Raw genomic sequence first — 10,662 nt, forward strand, 5'->3', positions numbered from 1 at the left:
GGTTTTATTTTTCTTAGAATACAAATAACTGCTTAATAGTGAAAAATAAATTAAAAAATTAGTGAAGAAGAGAACAGGTTGTGTGGCATCTTTGGTTCTTGTCATTTCTCTACATGTAGTATCCGCCAACATCTCTGTTTTCAAAAATATAATCACATTTAGGGTTTAATCTACTTGAGTTCTAATCACAAAAACTGTTTTTCTGAATGGTATTTTATGTTGGTGGCACTGCCTGAGACAAATCACTTGGTGGGAGCAGCTAAATGCAATGGCACCAAGAATCAAGGAAGCCAGACTCTCACTTTTCTCTACCTCGTGATTCTTGTGATATACAAGAGGTCACTTATATATTCTTACATCTATCTTCCTCATAGTGATAATAAAAGCTGTACAAATGTTATTCTTACTGAGGTAAATGTGCCACCTCTTTATCAGCCTCTTCAGAGCCTCTTTGATGTCCTTGTTCCTCAGACTGTAGATCAGAGGGTTTAACATGGGGACAAAGATAACATAGAAAACAGACAACACCTTGTGCTTCATGGATTGGCTAGAGCCAGGATGCATGTACACAGAGAGGGCTGTGCCATAGGAGAGCATCACAGCAGCCAGGTGGGAGGCACAGGTATTGAAGGCCTTAGCACTGCCTTTAACTGAGGATATTGTCAGGATGGAAGCTGCGATGAAACCATAGGATAAGAGTATAACAAGCAAAGAGCCCAGCCCCACAAAAATAGCTACCAGAAACACAATCATTTGGCAGATGAAGGGATTGGAGCAAGACAAAGAAACAATCTGAGGTATGTCACAAACGAAATGTTGAATGATATTTGGCCCACAGTAGGAGAGATGAAAGCAAGGGACTGTTTGAACTAAACTGCTAAGAAAACCACTCCCATAGGCCACAGCAATTAACTTCCAACAGCGGCCAGGGACCATGATGGCTGAGTACTGCAGAGGGCTACCGATGGCGACATACCGGTCATAGGCCATGGTGGCCAAGAGGCAGCACTCAGCCAGACCCATCCAGTCTGCAGCAAAATACTGAGTGGCACAGGCCATGAAGGAAATTGTTTTCTCATCTCTTAAGAAGTCTGAGAGCATCCTTGGGCTGATGGAAGAAGAGTAGCAGATGTCTATAAATGACAGGGAGCTGAGAAAAAGGTACATGGGTGTGTGCAGGTTAGAGTTGATCCTGATGAGAATGATAAGACCCAGGTTCCACATCAGGGTTACAATGTAGATGCCCAGGAAGACTGGAAAGAGGATGAGCTGCAGCTCTTTTTCATCTGAAAGTCCCAGGAGAATAAACATGTCCACAGAGGTGTGGTTTCCATCCCCTTCCATAGATCTGTTTGGTGCCACCTGCTGAGAAAAGAGGGAGAGAAGGAAGTGGTTTTATTCCCCAAAAAGAAAAAGAAATACACTTAATTTTTGCAGTCAGACAGCTGGCAAAATATACAACCTTGAATCATCAGTGTTGAGTTAATTTGTACTGTCCATGTACATTCATCAACTCTAACTAAGAAATTCTCTTCAATAAATATTATCACTCCTTCTATGGAGATAAAAGATGGCAAATTATCAATAGTATGATACCAACTAAAACTTCTTAATTTTGTATTTTCCCATGCCAGGTTTTGCAAATATGTGATGCTTTGGAGACAGGCCACCTGAGAAACATATTGTCATTTATCTATATGGTGCAACAAGATCATTCTGTTGAGGCATGGATCTGCTATTCACTCAATGCTTGTGGACACCCTGAGTTATTCTGGGCCTCCTGTGTAAAATGAGCTTGCTGGAGTAGGTGTCCTATGAAATCTCTGCAAGAGAAGTCCTGATAATTCTGTAACTGCCTTTCTGCTTTTAAAGCCCAGAGAGATGAAAGAATAATGTAGCAGGAGGATGGGAAAAGTCATACAGCAAGAATCAGATTGGAAATGGATGTGATTTAAACAACTTAATGACTCTGGGAAAGTTCCTGAGAAGTAAATAAAATCGATGGTTGAAAGAACCATTATCTTTCTTCCTCGCAGGTGCATATTTTTCTTCTCTCACATCAGAGATATATATGAGGTATTTCTAGGACAGTGATTCTTAATCTTCTTTAGGTCAATGATACTTTTAAAAAGCTTGGCAAACTCTGAATCCTCTACCCAGAAAACTGCAACAATGTACCACCTTTCATACAGTCTTTTGGATTCTCAATTACTGTCAATCTATCCTTGGTGCCCAAGATAAAGACTTTTCTCCTCGAAGGGCAAGTGACTTGATCTCATGTAAAAGTTAAAGTACTTATGCAATTACATGGGTATTAGCACACTGAAGCCGTGTTCTTTTCTTTCTTTCAGGAAGTTCTTTTCTTTTTCACGATGAAACAATTCTAGATAAAGCAAAGCACTAAGTCTTCAGGCCAAAAGAATATTTTTGTATCAGCGACCAAATGTTCTCTTTAAGATACCATAGTTGTCATTCTTTGTAGGTAGTCATTTGAATATCCCCTAACCCAAACACGTTTTTATTCAGATCGAGTCAAGTTATAATGAAAATCATCAGAAGCCCTGAGATGTGGAAAACAGCTGTCAAATATTGCCTGGGAGTTTTGTTTAAAGGTAGGAGTCTAAGTCTTGAATATTGCCCTTGAGAAATCCTGTGATACTAATGGAATAAACCATGTCTATGACTTACAAATATTAGCTGTCCAAAATGTCTTTCGTCTCCCCAACCATTTCCCAGTCTCCTAGTTACAAAAATGAATAAAAAGAGAAAGTCCCCATAAAAGATTACACTATATTCAGAAAAGACATAATGTTCTTTTTCCAAAATCAGATCAGTCATTGCTTCCTGGTGCACTTTTTTGAGAAAAATTCTGAAGGAATGTGGTGATTAATCAAAGAACGAAGTGAAGGTGTTTGCTATAGACACGGAAGAGCAAAACGATAGCAGACAGGAAATTCACTTCCTATCCCAGAATGAGGGGATGATTCTGTCCACGGTGAGACGGAATAGAGAGAGAACCTTGTGAAAAGAGAGCAGGAAATTTTATTTATTAATTTTTTCATCATCATCATCATCACCAACAGCCATGACAACAAAGGGATTTATTGAGCAGTGAAAATACATACTGATTTATCCTTGTAATCATGAAGATATGCACAACTTACCATTATTTCCACTCATTCACTACGGTAAACTTAGGCCTGATGTGCTGTTTACCAAACAAGGTATTAGGATTCTGAAAATTGCCTGTAGGTTTCTATTTTATGTCTTGAATCCAGATTAGGTGTCTGCTGGATCTTTTTGCTCTACCCTTCACATCAATAAAACATCTATTACCTGTATTTCTCTATTGTGATCTGTTTTATTTTTATAGATCTCTCCTCTAACAATCTCATTCTACCATAAGTTGTGTGAATTTGCCATTTAACCCATCCACTGGGTTTCAAATTTCAATAATAATGTTTTGTTTTCTTTTCTAGAGGTTCCATTTTGTTATTTTCCCAAATAGCCAATTTTGAAAGTCTCTTGTTCTCTCATCACACTTTCAATAGCATCCTTTATTTAAACATTAAACATACCTATTTAAATTATCATTTAATAATTAAATACCTCGTTTTTCAAGTTTGATTCTACAGTGTAATGTTATTGCTGACTATAGGTCAAGGTGCACTATTTACCTGAGGGATTAGTGAATTTTGATCATAATTTCATGTTCCTTTGTTTTATCTGCAGGGAGCATTGAAAGCTGAGTTTAAAATGTGTTCCTCCAGAAATGAGTTATATTACTTCTGCCAGGTACCAGGAGGGCAATACCAACCCAGAATCCCTTTAAACAAAAATTATGATTTGGAGTTTTTCAGGGTAACCATAGAAATAAGATTTAGGCTACATGTCTAAATAAGTAGACGTTTGAGGTTAAGAATTATCTGGAAACATTTCTTTTTCTCTGTCTCCCATCTAAGGCTGCGAGAGTTGTGTATATTTCTGATTCATTTTGTGAGGTAGGTTTTTTCCTGTTTTTCCAAGAGTGTCACCATCTGGGAGTCCCTGTTTCAGTGGTGGTGGTGGGGGGTTTCTCTTACCCAATCACACACGCTCTTTTTTCACCTACCCCTAAACACATGTCTATTAAACCCCAGGCCTTAGGCCATCAGGTTTGAGTTGATTCCTTCTGGATAAATGCTGGCGCCAGTTCACTACCTTTTGAGTTTTGTGCTTTCTTGTCATCTTTGTACTTTCATTAACTTATTTGCTTTCTCACTGTCTGAGCCATTAAAACATGTGTTTTAGATTTTACCTAGCTTTCTCAGTGCTTTCTGGTAATGTATAATCTACTATATTTCCAGAAACGTGTCTGCCAATGATACTTATTATACAGACTTGATTCCTCCCGCTTATCACTGGTCAGTTTTTCTAAAAATCCCAAGCTCTTTGATTTGCTTATATTTTTTGCTCCTAATATCTTTAATTTGCCTGAAAAGCAAGGCATGTTATTAGACAGCTAACATTTATTGAGTGCATACTCTATTCCAGGTGCTATTCTGAATTATTGTATATTTTATCATTTTAATTTGGCTCAGAGCCATATGAGTTATGTACGCTTATTATTTTCCCTTCCATGATCAGAGTGAAAAATAGTCGAACACAATCCATGAAGGACAGAACTGAGAATCAAACCCAGATACTCTAAGTCCAGACCCACATCTTTTTTTTTTTTTTTTTTTTTTGCATGCAAGTAGCAGTCTTAATGACATTTTTATGTGTCTTTAAACACTGCTGTACATTCTTTAGAGTATGGAGAAAACATCCATTATTTTTCAAAAGTCTGTGGTCAACATGGTATATAAGTAAGTCTCTTAGAAACATCTTTTATACATGTATCTTCTAACTTATCACTAAATCTATTACAGTCTACTCACTACATCCTATCACTGACATAACACTGCAGAACCACATCTTAAAATACTACTTTCCACTGTCTCACTAAAATGTATTAATTGCTGCATTAATCTTACTTCTAACCACTATAGAGTGCAAAGCACTATACTTGGTTTGCATGAGGCAAAGGATCTCATAAGGAGGCAATAGCACAGTGAAATGAGAAATGTGACCATGGAGACATAAGACAGCAAGAAATGATGTGTGGCATGAGAAAGACAGAGACAAAGTCTTGTGGGTGATCACCAGCTAGAAATAGGCAGGGAGTTAGAGACCAGAGAAGGCTCCCGCACATTGTTTGCCACAATTTCTTAAAAAGGTCTCTAGAAGGGCAGAGATCGATATTGTACAAATGAACATGGCAAGAACAACATAATTGAACATAAGTTCAATAACACAATAACCATATTTCTTCACATAGATGCTCTTTCAGGAAATGAACAGAAAAAGCAATGCTGATTGCTTGCCGGGGAAGTGAGACAAATTGAAGGAGAATTCATCTTCTTCCAGGAAGACAAAATGATGAGGTATTAAAATGTTTTACAAAATGCGCTAGTTTAACTAGAGATAGGGGAATCTCAGCGTTTATATGTTAACCATTGCAAAGCTTGTTCCTACAGATGCCTAAGAGATAAAATTATCACAGCACAGCCTGCCATACAAAAGAACTACATTAATCCAGTGATACTGGTGAGAATCTAATAGGCACCTTTTAATTGCCACGTTGTTTTTCTCAACCATTCCATATGTTACCACTTCCAATTAAACCTTATTTTTGGTTGCCTTTTATTTATCAAGGACTCCTAAGCTTTCTTATTCTGTTTGGATAAAGTTTATATTGGGATAAATTTTATCTTGGGTCTCTTTCTTCAGCTTTTCCTCACACAATTCTTGGTATAATTTATTCCTTCACCCCATGCTTACCTCCATTTGATCTTGTTTAGCAAATGAAAAAAGAAGAAAAAGGAAAGACAACATGAAAAATTGGCCCCTTCGACATGCTCTTTTCCTTTAAGATATTTCATCTGCAGCCCTTCCTAAAATTTACTCACCTGACTTTGAAAAAGTTCACCATGGTGCAGGCCAGCAAACAGAATCCGAAGAGTTTTGTCTATCAGAAACATTGTAGATGAAATAGCCTCAGAAGACCAAGTATTACATTTATTCTTTACTAATGGCCTCTCACTTCATATAGAATCTTCATATAGAATCATGTTCATTGAAGTTGTGTTGCATCCACTCAAGTCAGGAATAATACCCTCCACAGAGTATTCTTTAGACTGCCCAAATTTAACTTTTTAAATGAATCAAATCAGGTAATGTAGACCTCTCAGAAGTAACCCACAATCCTTCTTCTGGGTCTATGTTGTCTCATTTTAAACTTTGATCAAATGCGTCAAAGGTTTTCCAGCCCCCACCTTTGCCACTTTATGCTGAAGGGTATTGACTCAGCCTGTGTATTTACACCATCCTTTTACAGATTTGTTTTTCAAGCTAAAAAAGCTGCCATGGAAGCAGAAAGGCACACGGACAAGGCAACTACTCCTCCTACTCCAGCTCCTACAGTTCCCCAGGCAGTGGTGGCAGCTCAGACTGCAACTAAGAGACTAAATTCAACTATAACAGATGAGGCCAAAGCAGCAGAAACAGCTATGGCTCAGGCAGGTCATCCTACAACCCAGGGACACAGGGGGACTAATGTGGACTTTCTGGAGTGGCTCCTTATACCAAGGCTGCTTGTCACAGTCCAACTAGAACTCCCCCCAGGTTTGACCAGAATTACAGAACCCTACCAGCTCTTACCAGTCTATACAGGGTAGGTGTGGCAGAAATGCAGACTACACCATGAAATACTAGTACAGATAAAGACCCCAAGTGCAGGGAGGTGGGGGCCGAAGATTTGTACCTTCTGTGCTCAATCCTCCCTATTGCAAGATTCATTTTTATGCACCACAGTTAACATGTCACCCAGCCCCTCAAGGTCCACGCCCCCACCCCATCCATGTTGCTGAGTTGTGAGGTGCAGTGAATCATTCCATGACCCATCCTGTGACCATATTCAGCAGTGTTTGGGACTCCATGTCTTCAATTGTTTATTAGTTTTTATTACATCTTTGGGTAGAGTTTTTGAGTTATTGCAGTTCAATATCCTTCTGTGTATGTGCAATTGGTGTTATTGTTAACTCATTCCGTTTAAATAGTATAGGAAGGATAAATCATCTGTTAGTGCTTTTGCCAAGTGACTTCAATGAGCTTTCTGTATTTAAAAATAATAAATAAATAAATAAGCTGCCATGGAACAGCACCCCACAATAAACTTACACTTCCAGTTGATGGTGCTGAGCTATTTGTGAATCTATGATAATGTGCCTGGATCCGAGGCCCTTGAATTACCTTTCAGCAAAATCTCTCAGTGACTCACCTAAAAGTTCTGAGAAAGATTTCCTTTCCTGTGATCCAACTCCTCTTAATTTGTGGTGTATCCAGGGGCTCAGAAATGGCCAATGGATATTTCAGTTCAGGCTTCTGAGAGAATTTCACTCTATCAGTATTCTTAGAGGAGAACACAGTCTACTGTTTGCAATATTTGACTCACTGATCCCCTTCAAAAATCATCCAGATGTGGAAGAAGAGGGATTTAAATGCTTATAAGCCTTCTCCATCACATCTAAGAGAGGACTTGAGAGCACAATCCACAACAAAGAAGGGACAATTAAAACCATGCAAGCTGTAAATAACCTCCCTCCTGGGTGATAGAGAGGAGACCAACTCCATTAATTGGTCCCTTAACTAGGCTCCAAGATCTCTTTGAGGTTGTTAATATTTGGAGACATTTTGATATCAAGGAAACCTCTTTTCACCTTGGGAGAATCATGGGGCTGATAAAGAGGTTGTTTCAACCTTGTTATCTATAAAATAAATTATGTAACCTTGGCATGGAAATAATCCTCAGAGACCTCTGTCTGGGAAAAACACCAGGAAGTAGCAAACTCTTGGCAACTCTGCATCAGACATTCTGCAGCAGATGGGCTCTCAATTCTCTACTTTCTTATTCTGGATTTTATTTTATTTTATTACTTTTAGATGGGATTCCATGAACGAATCATGTTGAGAAAGTCTTTGCAGGGATTTGGACTAGGGTGGAAGAAACATAAACAGATCTCTTATCCTCTCTCATGGCTCCAGCTGCTTGGTTTAAAGGAATAAAAGAGCAGGAGAGACAGAAGGAGAGACTGATGATATATAAAGCAGGGCAGAGGCACAAAGGAAAAGAGGAAAAACTGGGCAAAGTGTGTAGGAAACTTGGAAAAAGTTAAAATTATTCAATCTCACCAAAACAAAGAAAAAGAAGGAACCGTTCCACCTCCCTCAACTTTACCTCAATACCTTCTTTCTCCAGATTGAACAGGATGAGAAACAATTCTAATTTTGCAGCCCAAGACACTAACAGGGATGAAGCCCATGTCCTGTGGTCCTACAAAGCTTGGATTTTCTCCTAGAGAAATAGTGGACACTACGTGTAAAGAAAATCTTAAGGAAATTACCACAAGAATAAATTTGTTATCTAACAGCTCTGTAGATTGGAAGTTTGATGCAGGCCTTCCTTGCCTAAAATCACTGAAATATCTTTACTGTTATAACTGTTATATTTTGTTTTGCTTCTGCAGTGTTTGAAATGCATTTTTATGTTTGGGTGGCATTTATTATTTGTTCTATTTATTTTTTTTACTGTTGAAGTTATGCTCAGTACTCTTCAGCTCACGTCATTAAGTGCTCTTGAATCTATAGTAGAGGAGATCTGAAGAGAATCAAGGCTTCTCCTCACTTACTTCCTGAGAAGACCCTTTAAACCAATATCATGAGTACAATGACACTGAAAATATCTCACATTTCCAGCATTTCAGACCACACTGGAATAAAATTAGAAATTAACAAACAAAACTTTGGAAAATGTACAAATTCATGTAAATTAAAAAACATATTCCTGAATGACAAATGGGTCAAAGAAGAAATAAAGCAGGAAGTAAAAAAAAAAAATCTTGAAACAAATGAAAATGCAAGCAAAAAACAAAAAAATGAAATATAAAAAATGAAAATAGAAGAAAAATCAATAGTAACAGGGAAATTTAAGGCAGTAAGTTCTTACATCAATAGAGTAGAAAGCCTTCAAATAAACAACCTAATATTATACTTAAAGGAAGTGGAAAAACAAGAACAATCCAATCTCCAAACTAGTAGATGGAAAGATAGATTTAATATTGAAGCAGAACTAAATAAAATAGAGACCAAAAGAATGATGCAAAAAATGAACAAAATAAAAAATTGTTTTCTGAGAAGATAAACAAAATAGACATCCATTCACAGCCCAAGACACTAGCAGGAATTAAGCCCAGGTCCTGTGGTCTATCTAACTAACTAAAAAAAAAAAAGAAAGAAGACCCAAATAACAAAAAATCTGAAATGGAAATGTACACAGTACATCTGATACAATAGAAATACAGAGAACCATTAGAGATTATTATGAATAACTATCCACCAACAAATTGGAAAATCTGGAGGAAATAGATAAATTTCTGGACACATACAAACTACCAAGTCTGAACTCAAAGAAACAGAAAACCTGAACAGACTACTAATGAGCGGCAAGTTTAAAGCAGTAATCAACAGTCTCCCAGTGAAGTGAAAACAGGACCAGACGGCTTCACTGATGCATTGTACTAAACCTTTAAGGAGGAATTAACACCAATAATATTCAAACTATTCCAAAAACTTGAAACAAAGGCCACTCTCCCAAAATCATTCTATGAGGTGAGCATCACCCTGATACCAAAATTAGACAAAGACATAATAAAAAGCTATAAGCCAATATCCTTAGTGAATGTGATGCAAAAATCCTCAATAAAATATTAGAAAACAGAGTACAACAGCACATCAGAAAGATCAGAGATGCAGAGATGGTTGGACACATGCAAATCAATAAATGTGATACACCACATCAACAAAATCAAGGACATCTCAATAGACACAGAAAAAGCATTTGACATAATTCAGCATCCTTTCATAATAAAGTCTCTCAACAAATTAGGTATGCAAGGAGGGTATTTCAACACAGTATAAGCCATGCATGACAAACCCGCCACCAACATCATCCTGAATGGGGAAAAGCAGAAAAGTTTTCCTTTAATCACAGGAATATGTCAAGAATGCCTATTCTCACCACTCCTTTCAACATAGTACTGGAAGTATTTTCCAAGGCTATCAGGCAAAAGAAAGAAACAAAAGGTATCCAAATAGGAAAAGACATAGTCAAATTGTCCCTGTTTTCAGATGACATGATCCTATATATGCAAAACCCTACACACTCTACCAAAAAACTCCTAGAACTGATAAACAAATCCATTAAAGTTGCAAGATGCAAAATCAATATGCAAAAATCAGTAGCATTTTCATATACAAACAACAAACAAGCAGAAAATGAAATCAGGAATGCAAGCCCATTTTTAATAGGTACTTAAAGAATAAGGTACCTAGGAACCAATTTAACAAAGGAGGTGAAAGATTGCTACAATGAAAACTAAAAAAGAAATAAAAGATTCTTCTAATTTAATTATTTTAATGCTGATAGCAATTAAAAAGGACACCCAGAGATGGAAAGACATTACTTGTTCATGGGTTGGAAGAATTAATGTTGTGAAAATGTCCATACTACCCAAAGTGATCTAC

General features: G+C 37.3%; 1 protein-coding gene across 1 annotated transcript; it reads right to left on the reverse strand.

The window, feature by feature from the left end:
• Positions 1-339: 339 nt before the first annotated feature.
• Positions 340-6,062, reverse strand: LOC134376629 (olfactory receptor 5A1-like). The gene is made up of 2 exons (XM_063095116.1): positions 5,991-6,062; positions 340-1,362 (listed from the first exon to the last, which is right to left on the reverse strand). Exons 1-2 carry the CDS (start codon positions 6,060-6,062, stop codon positions 340-342), a joined length of 1,095 nt encoding a protein of 364 aa, XP_062951186.1.
• Between the last annotated feature and the right edge of the window lie 4,600 nt (positions 6,063-10,662).

Source organism: Cynocephalus volans, chromosome 4, assembly GCF_027409185.1.
Source record: "Cynocephalus volans isolate mCynVol1 chromosome 4, mCynVol1.pri, whole genome shotgun sequence".
NCBI lineage: Eukaryota > Metazoa > Chordata > Mammalia > Dermoptera > Cynocephalidae > Cynocephalus > Cynocephalus volans.